The 22,188-nt window shown below is 44.8% G+C and overlaps 1 protein-coding gene across 3 annotated transcripts; it reads left to right on the forward strand.

Moving 5' to 3' along the window:
• Positions 1-176: 176 nt before the first annotated feature.
• On the forward strand, positions 177-21,657 carry Tmprss12 (transmembrane serine protease 12). 3 transcript variants are annotated; one of them, XM_076912086.1, is made up of 5 exons: positions 177-482; positions 10,172-10,367; positions 13,505-13,773; positions 17,484-17,626; positions 21,127-21,657. In XM_076912086.1, exons 2-5 carry the CDS (start codon positions 10,294-10,296, stop codon positions 21,376-21,378), a joined length of 738 nt encoding a protein of 245 aa, XP_076768201.1. In that variant the 5' UTR covers positions 177-482; positions 10,172-10,293; the 3' UTR covers positions 21,379-21,657. The 3 variants fall into 3 exon arrangements, with proteins under 3 accessions (XP_076768201.1, XP_034371859.1, XP_076768200.1); XM_034515968.2 differs by lacking the exon at positions 177-482 and adding an exon at positions 8,891-9,238; XM_076912085.1 differs by lacking the exon at positions 177-482 and adding an exon at positions 9,200-9,338.
• The last annotated feature ends 531 nt before the right edge of the window (positions 21,658-22,188 follow it).

Genomic DNA, 22,188 nt, shown 5'->3' on the forward strand with positions numbered 1-22,188 from the left:
TTAAAATAAACCCCAGACAGAAATACAGTTTATGCCGGGCGGTGGTGGCACACACCTTTAATCCCAGCACTTGGGAGGCAGAGGCAGGCAGATTTCTGAGTTCGAGGTCAGCCTGGTCTACAGAGTGAGTTCCAGGACAGCCAGGGCTACACAGAGAAACCCTGTCTCGAAAAAAACAAAAAAAAAGAAAAAAGAAAAAGAAAGAAAGAAAGAAAGAAAAGAAGAAAGAAAGAAAGGAAGAAGAGAACAAGGCCAGCGTGGTAACAAAGTGACTCCCAGGCCAGCCAGGGCTATACATCGAACAAATGTCTCAAAACCAAAGCAACTAAACACCAACAAACAAAGAGAAGAGCTCCCGGACCCTGGGATGTATTTTCAGGAAGCCTACTAGATGTCCTCAGCTGTGCCACTACGTGCGGACTGTGGCCGGTTGTTCCTCTTTGCTGCAAGGCACTAGCCTGCTGGTCCTACCACGTTATTCAGTAAGTGATCCGTTTATAACTTATTTTGTTCTATGATTGCAACAATCCATGTGACCACTTCCACCGTGGAACATGTCACTCAGGTCAACCTGAACTCAATTTCCCCAGCCAAAGTCACTCACACCTGGCTCAGAATCATGGTTCTCCTATTAACTCTGGATTGACAGCTGTGTTTTGCTATCAAAATACAATGTTGCAAGAGGCATAGAAAAAAAGATTTGTATGTAATTAGGTTAATACATAAGATAGCCTTATATTGGTTTCTTTTGTTTTGTTTTGTTCTTGTTTGTTTGTTTTTGTTGAGACAGGGTTTCTCTGTGTAGCCCTGGCTGTCCTGGAACTCACTCTGTAGACCAGGCTGGCCTCGAACTCAGAAATCCGCCTGCCTCTGCCTCCCAAGTGCTGGGATTAAGGGCGTGCGCCACCACCACCCAGCCTATTTCAAATTTCTTAAAAGGCTAACTTTAAAGGTTTTAGAATGAAGGTTTTACATGAATGAAGAGGTCGTATGTGCTGGCTGCAGTGCCCACAGAAGCCACAAGAGGGCAGCAGAGTCCCAGACGCTGGAGTTAAGACTGTTGTGACAGGAACCAAATAAGGTTTACTGCAAGAGCAGTGCATACTCAACTGGTGAGCCAGCTTTCCCTCCCAGACAATACAAGAAGTTAGTATTTTATGTTGCCTGTTAATTTTGCCATCCTTTTAACCAAACCAGATCTTACTTATTTTGTTTTATGCTTAATTTTGTACTTACCTACTTACGTACGTACGTACTTACTTAAAAATGCAGCAAGTCACACAGTAACAAGAACACTGCCTGCTAGGTTCACTAACAATTCCACTTTGGTTCACATCTGTGCTGGACAGTTTTATGTCAACTTGACACTAGCTAGAGTCATCTGAGAGGAGAGCCTCAATTGAGAAAATGTCTCCATAAGGTCAGGCTGTCAGCAGGCCTGTAGGGCATTTTCTTAATTAGTGATCAACGGGGAAGGGCCCAGCCCACTGTACATGGTGACACTCGTGGGCTAGTGGTCCTGGGTTCTATAAAGAAAGCAGGCTGAACAAGCCTCAAAGAACAAGCTGCTGATCAGCCCCTCCATGGCCTCTGCATCAGCTCCTGCTTTCAGGTTCTTGTCCTGTGTGAGTTTCTGTCCTGATTGCCTTCCATGACAGACTGATAAATTTTAAGGAAAATAAGCTATTTTTCCCCAAGCTGCCTTTGGTCATGTCTCACCACAGCAAGAGACCCTAATGTCTATCACAACAAGAGAGCAGACACTAAGACACATCTTTTTAACTATAATTTATGTCTAGTTAAAGATGGACATCTTGTACATGGAGTCCACTTCTGTACCACATAGCAAGCTCACTTAAGTCACTAATGCTATTTCTAAACAGTATTTTCTTTTCCATTTTGGACACTGGATCTTCCTATGTATCATTGGATGGCCCAGAACCTGTCAGATAGGGCAGGCTGGCCTTGGTCTCTTTGTGGTAATTTTCTGCCTTAGGAGTGCTGTGATTTCAGACAAGCACTGCTATGCCTAGGTTCAAAAATGTGTGCATGATGATCTTCAAACTGTAAATTTATTCAAAAATTTTTCTAAGGTCAATATTTAATTCATCAATGTAAAACTAGAACCCATTTCCCTCTGTTTAAAGCAACGAGCTTTCTTTAAAACATTTGTGTGTGTATGTGTGTGCACGTGCCTGTGTGTGCACATGTGGAGGCCAGAAATATCAGGACTGTCTTGACACTTGCAAGCTTTCTTTGATATATTTTGTAATCCTCTTATTAACCCTTTCCTGGGGATTGGGGTTGTGGCTCAGTGGGTACAGGGTTTGCTTAGTTGTTCTAGGCCCTGTGTACCACACCCGTTATGGAACAGACAGGCATGATGACACACAGCTGTGATCCTACACTGGGGAGGGGGAGCAGGAGGGTCAGAAGGTCAAGATCATCCATATCTATCTGACAGGTTCAAGAGCAGCCTAGGTTTCAAGAGGTCCTGTCTCAAAAAAAAGCAGGAGAGGGGTGGAGAGATGGCTCAGTGGTTAAGAGCACAAGCTGCTTTTGCAGAGGATCTAAGTTCAGTTCCCAGCACCCACTTGACAGCTCACAACTTCCTGTAATGCCAGCTCCAGGGAGCCAATGCCTCTGGCTTTTCAAAGCACTACATGTATGTTCACACACGCATATGCACACATGCATACACTTTGTTAATGTCTGTACACCTGTGCATATACTTCATTAAAAATAACGAAAATAAAAATATTTTTTAAAAAGCTGAGGGTGGATCTCTTTACCACTGACATTTTGTTTCAGATATTTTTCAGTTACGAAGTTTGGTTTTTAATAGGCACCACAGGGACTAAACTTCATGCTGACCTTCAGAGAGAGAAAGAAGAGAAAAGGCTTCCAGCTGGCAACTTGTCCAAAAAAGAAGCAAGTGGACTCAGGGACAAAAGATGCCTGCCATCTTCAAAGGGAAAAGGATCTCTCTCCTCCAGAGACCTTTGTGCTTTAGGATCTAAGAACAGGCTCCAGACCGGGCACTTTTCCTTCTGAACCTCGCAGCTGCTTACAGTTGGCAGATGAAAAGCACCTTTGGCATCTGTTCCCCTTGCTGCCATGTCCCTCTCTAGCATGGGGTACAATCAATGGGTTCAGACCAACTAGGAAAAGCCACACCACAGCAATGGAGGTCAGTTAATTGCCAAAAGAGCACAGATGGTGGTGCATGTCTTTAATCCCAACATGTGAGGTAGAAGCAGAGATATATCTGTGAGCGTGAGGCCAGCCTGAGCTACACAGTGAGTTCCAACCTCAGAACAAACTGAAACAAACTATTATAAGATGGTTATCAGTGTTGATGGATGTGTATATGGTATCAAGACCTATAATCCTAGCACTCAGGAGGCTGAAGCAGGAGGATTATTTGAAGCCAGCCAGACTCTGCCTCAAAGCTCACAAAACAGTTACTTATGCCAGCATTTCCAAAGTCACTAACACAAAGAAGTTAAACACAAAGCTTGTGTTTAGCTACCAGACACTAACTGAATGGCAGAGGTCAAAGGTCAAAGACAAAAGCAGAAATTCCCACACTTTAACCCCTAGACCCTGACTCCACGGACCTGGGCCCACGGGTCCATGATGTCTTTTTATGTAGAGGTCAAAGGGCAGTTCTGTGGATAGAGTTGGTTCTCTCCCACCTTTTCCAGGGTTCAGACTCATGTGTTTCCAGATTTGTTCTGCAAGCACCTTCACCTACTGGCCCCAACTTGCAAAGTCTTATGCAAGCACCTGAAGCCTGACTCCAAATGGCTTGCTGAACTTCATCCCTGATGGCCAATATCAACAAAGCACAAGGACTTTAGGCAGCAAGCTGCCCACTGCTCCACACAGAGCACGAAGGAGACCAAACAACTTCCCTTTGTTCCCAAGAAACTCCCATTCAGGGCTTCTCTCTCCCTTTGAGATGTGCTGGATGACTCTGTCTCTGCAGCGTATCTGTTCTCTTTATTGTGTATATGGGAGATGTTTGTGGAGGTGTACACATGGGTAGATGCACATATATGCACATTTGCAGGATATTGATCACAAACTATGAACCCCGAGATTGTGTGCTTTACTAAAAACAAAACCAAAAACCCTGTTTCTAGCTGAGGAGTAGCTCAGCCCTTACCACACACCTTTAATCCCAAACAATGAAAGTAAAGTTAGTTTGTTGAAGGAAGCAGCCATGCTTGAAAGTGATTTCTAACTGAGGGGCAGAGAAAATGATGAATCACAGAAAGATCTGACAGAGCCATATATGCCCAACTCTCGTGTGAACAGACAGGAAAGGGAGGCTACTTAAGAGACAAACACAGAGGAAAAGAAGAAGTTTGAGCCAGAACAGCTGAGTTGACCAGTCAGGCAGAGTTCAGAAAGAACTAGGAAGGGGAAGCAGCAAGTCTCAGAGGCTGAAAACATTCTAGGTCTAAATTAGATTGTACACAGGCTAGAAGCTTTCAGGACTAGGCCTAGGTTATCAGACTGAAGCAGTAAGCAATTATATCAAGCAAATTAAAGATACATTTATATAAACATGCATAGGGGGACCAGGAATCAATCTCTAGTAATTACCTTGTTTTCTGACATGGGGTGCCTCAATGGCCTGGAGCATTAGGCTAGGCTCGCCTCCCTGGTGCTGGGACTACAGGCATGTGCGGTCCATGGGTCTGGGCACTGATCTCAGATCCTCAAGCCTGTGCAGTACATTGCCGACTGGGGGTTTTCCTCTGTTCTTCCGATGCTCCTTCTCTTAGTTTGTCCTTGGCAGGAGTCTCACATCTGACCTTGACTGCGGCTCCTTGTGTTCTGCTGTGACATGCCTTTCAGACCCAGATCCACGAATTCTCACAAATCCAGTATATCACTACAGGTTCATCAAGACTGAGGTAAAATCAGGGCTCCGAGGTGGCTCTGGGAAGAAGGTGGCTTTCTGGGGAGGAGCAGTATAGCGTTGCAGTTCAAAGGTGCAAACGGTTGTGCAGGGAAGTCAGGATGTAAGGAACTCAAGTAGTTGATCAAGTGCAGCCAGGATCAGGAAGCAGAGGTGGGTGGTGCTGATGCTCAGCTCTTCTCCACTTACACAGTCCAGGACCCCATACAGGGAATGGTGCCGCCCACAATGGGTGCACCTTCCCACCACAATAAACAACCTAGATGACCCCCTTCAGGCCTGCCCAGAGGCCCTTCTCCCAGGTGATTCCAGATTCGCCTCAGTTGACAGCACTAGCCACCACCACAAAAATAGTCTCTAAACAATTTGAGTTACCCCTGTGATCTCATGCTAAAGGAAGGAAAAGGCTAAAGCCCTTGTCCTAGCAAGAGGAAGAAATCTCACATCTCTTTTGTTTCTTTTTTGTTGGGGCTGGAGAGATGACTCAGAGGTTAAGAGCACTGGCTGCTTTTCCAGAGGTCCTGAATTCAATTCCCAGCACATACACCATGGCTTACAACCATCTGAAACAAGATCTGGTCCCCTCTTCTGGTGTGCAGACACACATGCAGGAAGAATGCTGTATACATACATACATACATACATACATACATACATACATACATTCATACATACATACATGAAATATTTTGGTCCAAGTCTATATTGTAAATTAAATGTGTGTGTGTGTGCGTGCACACACATACACACACACACACACTCCTTTGCTGTGAAAGTGTAACCCTGTAATAGGAGAAGCAGAGAACCTAGGATTGAGACTCCCGAGCTGTAACCGACCCATTTTCCAACAGTGATACTGTTCATTCGTTTCTTTTACAATATAGGAACTGTAGCTCCAGGATCAGTGTACCTTGGTACGACCAACCCTTGGGAGGCTGAGGCAGGAGGATCAGGAGTTCACGGCCAGCCTGAGTTAAATGAGACTCTGTCGGGCTGGTGAGATGACTCAGCGGTTGAGAGCACAGGCTGTTCTTCCCAAGGCCATGAGTTCAATTCCCAGCAACCACATGGTGGCTCACAACCATCTATAGGGAGATCTGATGCCCTTTTCAGGCAGGCTGATGTATACACAGCAGAGCACTCATACATTAATAACGTTAAAAAAAAAAAAAAAGAAACTCTGTCTCACAGTGGGGGGCAGTGGAGGATAAGGACACCCAGACACAGTTCTAGCACTGACTCACACAACCCCTAAGTGAAGTGGAAGACAGCAAGGAGGACAATCCCTGCTCTGGAGCAGACCCTCTCATCTTGACCCTCTGTGCTCCCGTCTGACAGGTGTATAGCCTGGCATGGTGCCTGTTACCATGGCTCCTTCACTTAGGACAGGGGGAAGAGCACATTTTGTTTGGGAAATTTTAACAGACAGGCAAGAATATGAGACAGTTTAATCTGGGACTCTATTTGGTTTGGGCCAGGCACTACCCTACTTTAATCCACAGGGTCCATATGTTGGAGGATAGCCAATTCCTGACAGCTATCCTCTGGTCTGCACACATGCACAGAGGCATGCATATGTTCACCCAGGCACACTCACAAAATAAAACACTTTTTTTAAAGGTAAGCATGGGGTGGAGAGAAGGCTCAGAAGTTAAAATGGAAGGCACTGGCTATCCTTCTAGAAGAGTAGGTTCAGTGCCCAGCACCACATGGTGGCTCAGAATCATCTGTAAGCCCAGGATCACAAGAGCTGCACAAGGGGGTTAAGAGATGACTTTCACTGTAAGTGAGGTTTGTTTTGTGATTTCTAAAAACTTCAAAGTTTACAATGAAAGGAGAATATAAACCCCACTTGTCCCCATTTAAAGACCCTGTTTGTCTCCATTTTGAGAACCAGGCCTTATTTTCAAAAAAGGCCATAAGACACTGAAGACCCCCATACTCGGGAGACCCTTCCTCAAGCCTCCAGATATCGCGACCACCCAAAAATCACAAGAAACCATATCTGGATGCAATCAGCAGAGGTTTATTAGGGGAGGAGCTGGCGGTCAAAAACGACAAGCTCTTTAGCTCCAAGAGCAGGGTTTTTGGCCCCGAGTGGTGGGATAAAGGGTCTTTTATAGCATGGGGTGGGGGGAGGAAGGCATTTTCGAGCGCTTACACATGATTGGTTGTTTTACAAATTTTGAACATAGCACTGGGAAGACCAAGGGAGGGGTAACCAAGAACAGTGGAACATTTCAGAGAATCTAGCCCAAATGATCTAGAGTCATGTGAGATCGCTCTGCACACTCATTCTTCTCAAAAATGTGGTTTTCACCATGCTATTGTGTCCTATTCTGCCATTTCAGATTACTATCTTTACTTTTTCCGGCTATAGGGCTATGGCCCCACCTAGGTGGCAGCATCTTTATCTGTAGTCAGGAATGTCTTCCTGCCTTGGGCGAGGCTTGGGGAATGTAATCCAGCAAGTGTCCTTCACCTGGAATGTGAAGGCCTGAAATCTTATTTTCAGTTCCGAGTTCTGTAAGGCGAAAAATCTACACATATATCATAAAATGGCCTTTATAAGTTTTCACTCTACACCACCAGCTTCAGGAATAGAGCATAAATCCCAGAAACTAGGTCATAAGACAGCAGCAGCTCTAGGGACAGACCCTAAAATCCAGAATAAAATAAAATAAAACCCCCTCCCAAAGAACAGCCTGGGGATAATCACAAAGTGGGGAACTATCTCAGAATGGGCCATCTGTGCTGGACAGCCCTATTTCCTCACATGATTGAACGCTCATGATACGGGAATATAGACCACTGATCACCTGTGACCTCCTAGCACCCACCAATGAAAATTTTGGCTACCTGACCCAAAAATTAGATTACCTAATCCTTCTAGAGAGCTCCCCCTATAAGAAGGGGAGTTCTCTCCTATAAGAAGGCCACCGTGCCTTTATCTGGTGTCGACAGTTCAAAGAATGGTTGACCCCACCACCATGTTGGTTGTTCCTGCAGAACAAATACTCTTTGTTTTTGTATACTGAGTCTGGGGTCTTCCTTCAGCAATTTCCCGACCCTTACAACAGCTGGGAAACAAAGGCCACGGATGCTTAGGCTTTAAGCATGAGTCACTGCTGTTTTTTAACATTTTTGTTTGAAATATGTCCACTTAAAGGAATACTATTTATATGTAGGCAACCTTCACATCAAATTGATTTTATCTGTTAGCATTCTGTCTAAACTCCACCCCACAGTTACCTGGCAACAGCCAGGAAGGCCTGGCCCACTATAAATGGGGTTGCTTGCCCCTCCTCTCTTGCTCTCTTGCTCTCCTGTCTTCTTGCACCCACCCCCTCTGTCCCCTTGCCTTTTCCCTCCTCTCTCTAGGTGTTCATGGCCAGCCTCTACTTCTCTACTCTCTCCCTCTCTCTGCCTCGCTCTGCCTCTACTACCCTCTTAACTCCCCTCCCCATGCCCTGAATAAACTCTATTCTATAATATACCGCCACCGTGTAGCTAGCTGGTCCCTCAGGGGGAAGGGATGCCTCGGGCATGGGCCCGCTGAGACATCCCCTTCCCCATACTGCACCACACGCACCCACAGAACATATTATATCTCTTTATCTTTTTATAAACACATCACCATATCCGTTTTGTTTGTTTGTTCTCCGAGGCAGGATTTCTGTGTAGACCAGGCTGGCTTTAAACTCAGAGATCCCCCTGCCTCAGCCTAGGATTAAAGGCCTGCATGTCACCACGCCTGGCAGTTTTTTCCGTATTAAATGTTTACTTATTATTAGGGACATCCATGGACGTATAACGTATGTGAGTATGAGTGGGCGAGCCACGGTGCCTGTGGCCGTGAGAGGACGTCTTCTGGACCCCGCTCCCTCCTTTCAGACCAGGTGGGCGCGCTTGTGAGGGCAGGACTCCACCTGACGCCATGGCGAGGCCTCCCTTCCCCTCCCTTCCTACCCTCAAGTGCTGCAGGCCAACCTCTTCAACTCCGTGCCCACAGCCCCGCGGTGCGCGGAGGCCCTCTTTCCCACCGGAGCCGGCGACATTCCGGAAGCCCAGGGCGGCCTCGCCAGCGGGAAGGCGGGAAGCGGCCGAGGACCAGCAGGCACCGCGCGGGGCTCGCCGCCATCTCGGGGCCTGCGTCCGCCATGGCGTCATGGGCGCTGCTGTGCCTGGGCGGCGCCCTCGTGTACTCGCAGCTGCACTCGCTCTCCCTCACGGAGGGCTCCAGTCCGGCACAGGGACAGGCCACCACGCCAGGGCCGCCGGAAGAGGAGCAGCCGGTCACGAAGGGCAGTATCTGGTCATGCGCAGCCCCAGCACCCGGGGACCTTGCCCGCTGTCCCACCTCAGCCACGCAGGACTCAGCTGCTCCCAGACCGTTGGTAGCCATGTCAGTGATACCTCAAAAATGCTCCGCACTTATTTTTCTAGACAGACTTACTGATGTTCATGGCTCAAAGGGCTGTTAGGTGACCTTTTCAGAATGCACTTGAGAATAACTATTCAACAGGATAAATGGCAAGAATGATGGATATAGCTTGTAGTTCTTGACTTAGCAATTGCAACTTTTGTTTGTTTTATGCCAGAGACTGATGATTTACACACATTGATCCTACATACCCTTACTACTGAGCTATGTCCCAAACACATGCACGCACACACGCTTTTGAGATCAGGTCTCACTATACAGTCCAGGCTGGCCTGGAATTTGTGATATTGCTGTCTGGTCCTCTTGAATGCTGGCGTTACAAGTGTTTACTACCACTGGGTAGTGGTGGCGAACACCATTAATCCCAGCACTCTGCAGCCAGAAGTGTGTGATCTCTGAGTTCAAGGCCAGCCTTGTCTACAGAGTTCTGAAACATCCAGGGTTACGCAGAAAAACTCTTGTCTCAAACACAAAAACATCTAGTGTATACTAGCATGTTGACTGGATCTTAGACTTTTAATCACTATTCCTCAAAGGAAAGAACATGGTACGTCGCTAGTGAAACTTATTTTTATATTCTTGGGCAATAGAGTTATTAATAAATTATGTTGACTATGTGTCTTACTAAGTAGTCAAATATGGCATGATTGTTTAAATTCCTTTGCCATTCAGAATTTCAGCTTGCTTCGTCAGTGTCTACACAGAAATGTAAAGGACTATGCTAGTGTATTCAGGCTAGGAAGTAACACAAAACATGGATGATGATTCCAAATAATGTATTGCTTTGTTTTTAGATTGTGGAATAGCACCACTTAGAGGTGCTCTGGAAGGGTCTCGGATTATAGGAGGTACACAAGCTGATGTTGGCGCGTGGCCGTGGCAGGTTAGCCTGCAGGTCCAAGATGGCAACTTTCTTATGCACGTATGTGGTGGTGCCCTGGTGAGAGACAGGTGGGTCCTCACGGCTGCTCACTGCACTAAAGAGGCGAGGTAGGTGTTCATAATGGGACTCCCATTTTCTTCGCTTGGGAATAATTTGGGATGGTACTGACTTTGGTTAAGCAGTATGTCTATATATAATTTCCTAGATATATTATACTGCATTTGTTGAAATGAATCCTTTAAATCACAGGCTGGCGACTGTTTCTGTGGATATTTTATAGGGTTTACAAGCTATATAGTCTGTTATATTTTATTAGTATAAAAGTAACTGTACATAAGTGGAGAATATACAATTAAATGACTGTTGCTATGATCCTGTAAAACCGTACATATAATTATCGATTTGTATATGTGAAAATATACTTTGTTCATGAGTTGTGTAAAAACAAGGCAGTTCAGAGTTAATCTTTATTATTTGAGCTCCGACAGAGACTCTTTGGCTTCATTTGCTTAGAGTCATAAAATCCCACCTTCGTGTGATTTCTGGGACCAAAACATAATTCCCAGAGCTGCCTCCATTCTGGATGGATGCAGAATTCTGTTTCCATCCTAGTGATTATATGGTATGGGGCAATTATGATAGACTTTTCTTAAAGAGTCTCTTTGCTTTTTCTAAAACAGTTCATATTTATGCATGTGAGTGGTATGTATGTATGTATGTATGTGAGTGGTATGTATGTCTGTCTGTATGCATGTGACTGGTATGTATGTCTGTCTGTATGCATGTGAGTGGTATGTATGTATGTATGTATGTGAGTGGTATGTATGTGTGTATGTATGTGAGTAGTATGTATGTCTGTATGTATGCACGTGAGTGGTATGTATGTATGTGAGTGGTATGTATATATGTATGTATGTATGTATGTATGTTCACCGTGTGCGTCTCTGGTGCCCAAGGGAGCCAGAGAAGGCATCTGGAATTGTAAATGGCTGTCAGCCATCATGAGGATGCCGGAGAAAGAGCCTGGGTCCTCTGCAAGAGCAGTAACAGTCTTGCCCCTGAGCCATCTCTCTAGCTCAGAAGAATCCCTTCAAAGATGTTGGTGAGGAGGAGAGGGGGTGGCAGTATGGTGCTGTCTTCTATATATTATCTTTGTCTTTTAGCTCCTATTGCTAATTAGCTTTCTCATCAACTTTTATGATGAATCATCTGATTGGTCCAGCCTAGCTTTTCACTTTAGATGAAAGCAACATAGACCAGCTTATTAATGAACCATCCTTTGGTCAAGGGTTCATCCCTGTCCTACAGAACTCCAAAGGGTTTGGATCATGTATATTAATTAAATCCAGGCACCTTGTCACAGAATGGGTAAATCTTGTACAAGCATGTAGGTGTGTCGCCTCTGAGTACCAGTGTGGTCCTGGGGGCTGAACCTAAGGCTTCACACATGTCAGGTAAGTGTTCCAGTACAGAGCTACTATTTTCCACCGTGTATATAGCACTGAAGAAGAGTGTATGTGGAGGGATGGATCTGGGGTCTGTCACAGGGCAGAACCACAGGGTTCCTGTGAGCCAGCTTCCACCGAGCAGACTGTGGGGATTAAGCTTTCTTTGTTCTCATTCTCATATATCTGTTTATTTTCTTTTATAACTGTGGCATAAATTCATGCCTCTGGGCACGCCTGTGTGGGATTTTCTAGATTAGGTTAATTGAGGTGGGGTCCACCCTGACTGAGGGAAGTAACTGAGTAAAAAAGGAGAATGCAGCTAAGCACTGGCCACACCTGCCTCTCTCTGCTCCCTTCCTGATACCTGTGTCTAGCCTTCTGACAATTCCGCCTCCTTGCGTTCCCTGCCATGATGGACTAAGAGTGTGAACTAGAATAAATCCTTCTCCCCTACATTGGTTTTATGAGAGTAGTTTATCCCAGCATCTAGACAAATAGTACAACTTTGTCTGAAAAAAAAAAAAACAAAAAGAAAACAACAACAAACTCCCCCCCCCCCCAAAAACCAACGAACCAACCAACCAGCCAACCAACCAACCAAACAAAAAAGCCCAAATAAATCCTGTCTCATGTCAGAGCTGTGTATTCACCTGTCTTCTTTTTAGTTTAATTTTATAATATTCTAGTGCTAAGATCCAGATGTTTTATTCTAGTATATTTCTAAAAATGAGAGGCCTGCAAGATGGCTCTGTGGTAAAAGCACTGGCTGCTCTAACAAGAGGACCAGGTCTGCATTCCCTGCACCTACATGGCAGCTCAGAACTCCCTGCGACACCAGTTTCACTTTCAGGGGATCTGACGTCCTCTTCTGGCATTCTTGGGCATCAGGCACACACATGGTGCACAGATATATATGCAGGCAGAACATAGACAATTTATTTTTAAATCTTGTTTTGTTTTTTGGTTTTTTTGTTTGTTTTTGTTTTTGTTTTTTGAGACAGGGTTTCCCTGTGTATCCCTGGCTGTCCTGGAACTCACTCTGTAGACCAGGCTGGCCTCGAACTCAGAAATCCACCTGCCTCTGCCTCCCAAGTGCTGGGATTATAGGCGTGCGCCACCACCGCCCGGCTTATTTTTAAGTCTTAAATTACAAAAGGAGAGGAAATATTTTCCCACATGCTTGTCACACAGCTTCAAGTTTTAAACTTACATCTTTTAATGACCTTTGTTAGTGTGTATTACACATGACTTGTGACAGTTTTATACGTGTATGTAGTGCATTCGCTCCTGTACTCCTCTTGCCCCTCCCACCCAGGCCTATGCGTGCTAAGCCTGCACTCTGCAGGGTTAGCCTTCTCTTCCCATCATTTCGAAGGACATTCCAGAACTATCATCTTGCCTGTGGCAAAGACAGCACCTCTTATTGAAAAGAACTCTAAGTTTTTAATCCATTTGGAGTTTACTTTGGTGGTTTGTGCTATTTCGAGGATTTAACGTTTTCTTTCCAAACAGGTAGTTTTCTCACCACCATGTATGGAGTAACTTAGTCCTCTGTTCATTAGTAGAACAGGCTATCCTAGTCGGCCACGAAGTTCTCATGTACTGGAGTCAGCTCTGAGCCTCCTGTCCCCCTTCTCTCCTTGCCTTGGCTGTGTCATGAAGTTTGAGCTTTTATTTTATACTTTATGTCACCTGGAAGTCGGCTTAAAACTTTGTTGTCAGTCGGATATCTAGGGGAAATGAAAGAAATTATTTAAGTGGCCCTCTTGGTAATAAGAATATTCGCTTTCTTTCAGAGATCCTCTGAAATGGAGAGCAGTGATCGGGACCAATGACCTCATCCAGAACCACTACTATAGCAAGAATATACGGATAACAGCCATCGTCATCCCACCGGGTTTCATTATGGAAACGTTCGCGAACGATATCGCGCTGTTCCGTCTGAAGAGAGCCGTGAGGTACAATGACCGTGTTCAGCCCATTTGTCTACCTTTTGGTGTTTTCCAAAAACTGGACCAAAACACAGCGTGTTTTATAAGTGGCTGGGGAAGAACCAAAGAAGAAGGTAACTATAGTCTGAATCCAACTGAAATACCTTCCTGGATGTTGGCAGAGGGAGGGATCCATTTGCATATAGATATCCTTGTGTGCATCTCTTTTGAACTACTGACTGATTAGCTGACTGTGCCAGGGGTCAGATCTCATGCTGGGCACACACTGGGCAAACAGTGGACCACGAGGTTTTATTCCTGCCCTGTTTTATATTTTTCTTTATTTTTACCTCTTTATTGACCCCAGAGCTAAACAACTGATTCTTATAAACCATAAAAAAGAACATTTTTACTTTGAATTTTCTTTCTTTTGGTGAGAGAAATTTCCTTGTATAAGCAGAAGTAGGACCCCTGGTTATGCACACCAACTACTTGAACTAATTTCACACCTGAGAGTGACAATCTGGTGTCCCTATAGGTCACAGCCTTGATGAGAGAATTTGCACTTAAATGAGAACGTTGGTGATCCGAGGATTCTGTTTACTTTCCTGTTCATCTAATGCCCTATGCAGGACTAGGCAGGATGATGCCTGTGACTTGTCTCTCACACAGAGGCGATATCTGATGATCATACACCTGACAGGGATAATAGAAAATCCCTGTCTTTGGGAATAGCAGCAGCTTCTGGACAAGTCTGTGTCACAGGGTTCTGCTCCCTTAACATCCCTGTTGCAAATGCCACTGCCGCTGCCGCTACCGCTACCTCTACCGCCACCATTCTGTTTGACCACCATCCCAGCTGGTCTAGGTTTGTGCCACAACACAGAGCCTATGGATGCCAAAAGCTGAGAGTCTATGGAAACAGAGCTATACATGTGTAATCCCAGAATGGGCCAAGAGGATCAGGAGTTCCAGGCCATCCTCAGCTATATGTGGCATGAACTCAAGGCCAGCCTAGGCTACATGAAATCCTGTCTCAGCTACCACTTCCCTACCTCCATTCCCTCCAACACTCCATCCATGGCCCTCAAAAAAGAAGCAGTTAGGACTCACACTGAGGTCTTTGAGATTCTGAGGCGTGATTATTTAACTAGTACAAGGACCTAGTTCTTGAGGGGAATCAGTTTGGAGCCTATTAGAGCAAGTACTAAGACATGTTTTCCATTGCATGTGGGCCTAGCAAGTGGATTATGGATTTTTTTTTAAAGACAGGGTCTCCTGTAGCCAAGACTGGCTATGTTGTCAAAGATGGCTGAGGCTGGGTATGTTGGTACATACCTTAAATCTCAGTACCTGGGAGGCAGAGGCAGGTGGATCTCGGGAGTTTAAACCCAAATAGATGGTTGTGAATCTGGGCAGATGTGCACCACACATCCATGTTTAATTTGTGGTTATTTAGGCAGTAATGGGAGAATTTTAGGAAACACTTTGTAAATACTGTTTTTCTTGAGCACTTTTTAAAAATGTTTCCATTGATTGATTGATTGTATGAGTGGTTTGCTGCATGTGTATCCACACACCAGAAGAGAGAGGGCATCTGTGCCCTTGGAGGGGGTTCTAAGCCACCATGTGGTTGCTGGGAATTGAACTCAGGATCTCTGGAAGAGGCTGTTAACCACTGAGCCACCTCACCACCCTTTTCTTGAGCACTTTTGAAGGAAGAGAAGGAAAACACCATCATACAGGAAAAACAACACAAAGGACTGTAGCCCCGAATCCCAGCCTTGCCATGCTCTAACTCCAAACAACACAATAGGACTGTAGCCCCGAATCCCAGCCTTGCCATGCTCTAACTCCAAACAACACAATAGGACTGTAGCCCCGAATCCCAGCCTTGCCATGCTCTAACTCCAAGAGCATGCGTACTTGGCCAGTTGGCATACATCTTTAATCCCAGCACTTGAGAAGCAGAAGCACATAGATCTGTGTGAGTTTAAGGCCAGAGTTGTCTACATAGCAAGTGGCAGGCTAGCCAGGCTACACAGAGAAACTCTGTCTCAAAGTCGAACTCACTAACTCACTAACTCACTAACTAACTCACTAACTCACTAACTAACTCACTCACTAACTCACTAACTCACTAACTCACTTACTCACTCACTAACTCACTCACTAACTCACTCACTCACTAACTCACTCACTAACTCACTCACTAACTCACTAAAGGGAGCATCGTCATCTTAATGAGCTGCTGACAGTTATTATCAAGTAACAATATAAGAACAGCTGCCATTTATTGTTCATGACTAAGTGTAACCCTGCTGCTGTGTGAGACTCAAAGGACTAAGATACAGAGCAGTAGAGCAGGATGCTCTACCAATGTCCTACCCTGACCACTGTGAACTGTCCACACTGTGTGCGTGTGTAAATGTGACATATAAATTTGTCAAAACTTAAATGTGTACTCTTAGGTAGCTCAGGGGTTCAGAGCACTTGTTGCTCTTGCAGAGGACCTGGTTCAGTTCCTAGAACTCACATTGTAGCTCACAACCATCTATAACTTGAGTTCTAGGGGACACATTGCTCTCTTCTGAACTCCACAGGTACCAGGCACACATGTGTGCATGTATACATACATACATACATACATACACACATTACATACATGCAGGCAAGACATCTATATACATAAGATACATCTTTAAAATGTATTCTCTTTAAAAGACACATGTCAGAGAATAGTGAGATAAGCTACACGTGTCAGAGAATGGTGAGATAGGCTGCACATGTCAGAGAATGGTGAGATAAGCTGTTGACTAAGAGAAAAGCATTTGTTCAGAGATCCTGGGAGAGCTGTGAAGAACCTGTACAGCTGACTGGGTTGTAAGTTTGCTGATGATTTGAAAAGCTCTCTCACTGAAGCAGACCACAGATGCCAACAGTAACTGAAGAGATGCTGACATCACTGACAGCACAATGAGAAGTCACCACATCTAATAAATCCAGTGGTCACAACCCAAAGACACACAGTGCCAAGTCTGGACAAGGATGTGGAGAAACCAGAATGAACAGTTAGTAAGATGGCCAGGAATAAGACCAACATATATAGATCTGTTTTGTTTCTATGTACTAGCAAAAATTAGGGAATATAATTTAAAAGCCAGGGGCTGGAATAGGATACTGACATATAACATTACCCTACATGAAATAAGCCAGTCAGAAATTGCAGTGTAGACTACAGTTCCATTTATATAATGAAAGGCCTCAAATGGGCAAACCATAGACAGAACGTAGATAAGGAGCTCTGAACATCCAAAGGGCATTGGGAAAACAGACCTTGGTTCAATGACACAGAGACAGCAGTCAATGGAACCGTTCAGTCCCTGTCTTCAGTAAAAACTGGTGACCTTCATTAAATGCATATACTCTAGTTTTTCAGAGGTCTTAATTTTTAAAGGGAAGGTCTCATGTAGCCTAGGCTGTCCTTAAGCCTACTGTGTAGCTGAGGATGACCTTGAATGTATGATCCACATCTCCTTCCTGTGTGCTGGGATCACAGACATGTGCCACAACCCTATCATATGACATAGGGGCAGAACCCAGGGCTCTGTGCATGGTAGGCCAGCACTGGTCCTGTTTTTAGATTTTGAGTCTGAATCTCATTCTGTGACCCAGGCTAGCCTTGAACCAATAGCAATCCTCCTGCTTCAGCATCCAGCGTGCTAAAATTACATGTGTATAGAGCAGCACACGTGGACTACACACCAACATTTTAAAGCATTGTAAAGTTGCCTGCAGTTATTAAGATGTAACATAAAGGGCTTTGTTGTTCTGCTGCTGACAGGCAATGGCACAAACGTTTTACAAGAGGCGAAAGTACACTTCATCTCTCGGGAGGTTTGTAACTCTGACAGGAGCTACGGAGGAGTGGTTCCTAACACTTCATTCTGTGCAGGTCACGAAAATGGGACCTTTGACACCTGCAGGGTAAGACCAAAGACTTAGATGCTTTCTAAAGCCAGGAGGAACCCAAACAAAGGCCTTTGCTCTGGTAATCTTAATTATCAGGCCTAATCAAAAATTCTGTTTTTTTTTCTACTTCAATAATCCATGCTTCGATTGGATTTCCTGGTTCTTATCCTTATTATCATTTATTTGATCCTGATAGGATCAAATCCAGGCAATATTTTTCTTGAATCTGGCATCCCCACCCTTCTCTTCTCCTCTTTGGTTTAAAGGGGGGGAGTAGTGGGGGAAGTTGAGGCAAAATTTCTCTGTGTAGCCCTGGTTGCCCTGAACTTGCTCTGTAGACCAGGCTGGCTTCCAATTCAGAGATCTGCTTGCCTCTGCCTCCCAAGTGCTGGGATTAAAGGTGTGAGCCACCGCTGCCTAGCTTATAATTTTATTTCATTTACTGGGTGACTTGCCTGGATTCTTCTGTGTGTGTGTGAGTGTGTGTGTGGTGCCTGAGGAGGCCAGAAGAGGGTGTCAGATCCCCTGGAACTGGAGTTATTGATGGTTGTGAGTGAGCTGCCTTGTGGGTGCTGGTAATTGAACCCTGGTCCTCTAGAAAAATATCCAGTGCTCTTAACCCCTGAGCCACTTCTCCAGTCTCCTTTGTCTCTCTCCCCACCCCTTTTTTTTTTTTTTTTTGTCACCCAGAGCCATAATGCAGTGTATAACATAATGCAGTGTATAACATAACGCAGTGTATAACATAACGCAGTGTATAACATAATGCAGTGTATAACATAATGCAGTGTATAACATAATGCAGTGTATAACATAATGCAGTGTATAAAACATAATGCAGTGTATAAAACATAATGCAGTGTATAAAACATAATGCAGTGTATAAAACATAATGCAGTGTATAAAACATAATGCAGTGTATAAAACATCATAATGCAGTGTATAAAACATCATAATGCAGTGTATAAAACATCATAATGCAGTGTATAAAACATCATAATGCAGTGTATAAAACATCATAATGCAGTGTATAAAACATCATAATGCAGTGTATAAAACATAATGCAGTGTATAAAACATCATAATGCAGTGTATAACATAATGCAGTGTATAACATAATGCAGTGTATAAAACATAATGCAGTGTATAAAACATAATGCAGTGTATAAAACATAATGCAGTGTATAAAACATAATGCAGTGTAAAACCAGAGACCCTGCCTCAGACCAGAGGGACAGAAGCCTGACAGCTAAGGCTGTCTCCTGACTGCTACTCATCTGCCATGATATTTATGACATGTGAAGATACCGGACATCATCCTCTGACCTCCATACACATAGATGCTGATACATCCATGTGCACACACTCAAAAGGAAACCATGCCTCATTCTCTCACCCTCCTCTACATGTAAGCAGATACTAATCTGTAGGACTCCATGTCCTCAGCATTTCTGGAAATATCAGCATGTGGTCTTTCATGACTGGCTCGTTCATTCTCCTGTTTGGGGGTTGCCCAGACTGGAGAGTGCAGTCGTCCAGTTACTTGACTTGTTTCATCATACCCAACACCACGGAAGGAAGAGGGGTTATTTTCTCTCACAGCTGAGGGGACAGAGTCCACCTGTCATATGGCCACCCTCAGGAAGCAGAGGCGGCGACTGCACAGAAAGCTTACCTTCTTCTTCGTGTACAGTTAAGGCAGCAAGCACTCTTATCCCCAACTTTGAGCACATAGCTCTCCGTGTGTGCTCCATGCATGCTCCATGCGTGTTCTACAAGCATTTCCTCCTGTTCTGTCTGCTGTATTTTGTTGCTGCTCCTGTGTCTGGTCATCGATGCTTTGTACTGGGGACCAGTGCCAGAGCCTTGTGCATGTTAGCAATGTTCTGCCACTGACCTCAGTTGTTATCTGCTTGTTGTCTGAGACAAGGTCTCACTGTGGAATCCAGGCTGGCCTGGAACTCACAGAGCTCTGCTTGCATCTGCCTCCGAGTGCTGGGGTTCAAGGCACGAACCCTACACCCAGCTGCTTGTTTGTTTGTAAATACAGAACGTTATTTGGACCTTAAATTTCCAATTTTTATGAAATGCAATTTCCTCCTGGCCTTATCTCATATGACTCTCTTTCCACATGGGAAACTGGACCTCTCAATTCCAAGTGCACACTGTGCCACCAAGCTTCATGCCATGTCAGCTCTCTTGTGCTTGACTCTTATGCCCATTGCTGCTTCCAAACCCACTGCCTGCACTGCACACAGGTGCCCTGACTCTTCTCTTCCTGTACATTCCTATTCCTGCAATCTAGGGTGTATGTCTCCTATGTTCTCTCTCTTAAAAATCTTTATGTGTGAAACAGTGAAATATTTGGCTTAAATGAATTGCATTCCCTGAAAAAACACCATCAAAAACAGTTATTTCAATAAACATTCAGTGCCTCCCCAGTTGACACTCAGAGCTGGTCCTTAACCTCCAGACATGGAGAGAATGCCTTCAGCCTCCTTGTGGCTGCGAGGACATGACCAGCAATCGTGACCAGCACTTTTGGGTCTTGTAGAACCTGGAGAAGCTGGTTACTTAGGGTACTGTTGACAGCCCTCCCTTGCTCGCACCTGCCTGCATTAGCCAGTCTCAACACTTGAGGACATGCCGTTCCTGTGGACAAGGCGTGGGAGCAAAGGCACACAACTGAAGCACTTCCTCACATCTGCACAGAGCCATTCCCACACGACGCTAAAGCAAAGGAAATACTCTAAACGGAGTTGTTTTCAATCTTTTGTATTCCTCCTAAATTATGTTCCTCCTGAGAACTGTAAGATCCAAACATTTCATTTCTAGTATTCTGGTTCACAGCCATGTAGAGGAATTGATCCTCCAGCTGTGCCTGAGCAGATGACACATGTCCTGTATGGTTGGAATATTAGGCTAAAAATATTGTCCTGGCTGGGCGGTGGTGGCGCACATCTTTAATCCCAGCACTTGGGAGGCAGAGGCAGGCGGATTTCTGAGTTCGAGGCCAGCCTGGTCTCTTTCTCTCTCTCTCTGTTTTTTTTTTTTTTGGTTTTTTGAGACAGGGTTTCTCTGTGTAGCCCTGGCTGTCCTGGAACTCACTCTGTAGACCAGGCTGGCCTCGAACTCAGAAATCTGCCTGCCTCTGCCTCCCAAGTGCTGGGATTAAAGGCATGTGCCACCACCGCCCGGTGAGAAACCCTAACTCAAAAAACCAAAAACCAAAACAAAAAAAAATATTGTTCTGATTTCCCAAGACATTATATTAATATGTTAAGGGTTATCTTAGTAATGTGTGTAGTCTGGAGCCATCCCAGTGAAACACCAGCTCCCTGCACCTCCTTCCCTGGGCTTCCTCCTGACAGTGAGTGTAGAGAGAAAACGTGTGTTATCCTTGGAGGTGTAGTGAGAAGGGATATTCACAGAGCAGGTGTAGTGTAGTGTAGCCAAGTTGTCTCAGCTCTATGATTGCATAACAAGTAACCAGACTCTCTTGGGATCTCTGGCAGGGTGACAGTGGTGGCCCGCTAATGTGCTACCTACCAGAGCACAAAAGATACTTCGTGATGGGAATCACCAGTTACGGACACGGCTGCGGGCGGAGACATTTTCCTGGTGTCTACAGCAGCCCATCCTTCTTCCAGCAGTGGCTGACACACTATTTATCACAGGGAAACACCAAGCGCCTGTTTAATATGGACCTGGTGCTTGGCCAGGTCCTCACAGTCCTAGGTTCTGTCATCCTTCTAGGAGTAACATAAGGACCCTCTGGGGGCTGAGGTGTCACTCTGCCCCTGCCGTGCCTGACAAGAGCGTTGTTTTCATGGATCACCCTAGTGCTTCCGTGTCAACACTGGGTTGGTTTTGTTTTTTTTGAACAAAAAGGATTCTGACAGATACATAGACCAAATCCCATGTTTCCTCGTTAGAACCTGATTCATAATTCTATATTTGGAATACTTTCCTAGGGTTTGTATAAAATATTCACTTCACTATGTACTTTATGTGTAGAAAGGACAATAAACAGTTTATAATTTAACTGAAAACTTTTTTAATAATTTATTTTTATTTTATGTGAGTTGACGTTTTTCCAGCATGTGTGTCTGTGTGAGGGTGTTGGATCTCCTGGAGCTGGAGTTACAGACAGTTGTGAGTTTCCATGTGGGTGCTGGGAATTAAACCCAGGTCCCCTGGAAGAACAGCCAATGCTCTTAACAGCTGAGCTGTCTCTCCAGTCCCAATTGGAATTTTTTTTTTTTTTTTTTTTTCTAAATTAAAAGATGTTTTAAGTTGGATTTTACTTTACCTCCTCATTAGTCTCATTAGTTGGGATGTGGCAGCAGAAGGGTCACAGTCACTGGGCTCCACTGTGTCTGAGCCTGGGCTGAAGCCAAATCTGATGCTGGAGACAGGAGGTAGGCAAAGCCCTTCCCTAATGTAGGGCTAGGAGCAGAGACGGGACTGAAGCAATGGATTCATGAAATATACATATTTAAAAACCATTTTCTGTATGTGTTCTGAGATGAGGGCTCACTATGTAGTCCAGGATAGTCTCAAGTTTCAGATTCTCC

This window comes from Arvicanthis niloticus, chromosome 13 (genome assembly GCF_011762505.2).
Source record: "Arvicanthis niloticus isolate mArvNil1 chromosome 13, mArvNil1.pat.X, whole genome shotgun sequence".
NCBI classification, from domain to species: Eukaryota; Metazoa; Chordata; class Mammalia; order Rodentia; family Muridae; genus Arvicanthis; species Arvicanthis niloticus.

What these genes read in the sequence shown, in the direction of transcription:
- Tmprss12 (XM_034515968.2), top strand. Translation starts at nt 9,094, where the DNA reads ATGGCGTCATGGGCGCTGCTGTGCCTGGGCGGCGCCCTCGTGTACTCG. An exon ending in GGAGCAGCCGGTCACGAAGG is followed by an intron (nt 9,239 to 10,171) that starts GCAGTATCTGGT and finishes CTTTGTTTTTAG; the next exon opens with ATTGTGGAATAGCACCACTT. An exon ending in CACTGCACTAAAGAGGCGAG is followed by an intron (nt 10,368 to 13,504) that starts GTAGGTGTTCAT and finishes GCTTTCTTTCAG; the next exon opens with AGATCCTCTGAAATGGAGAG.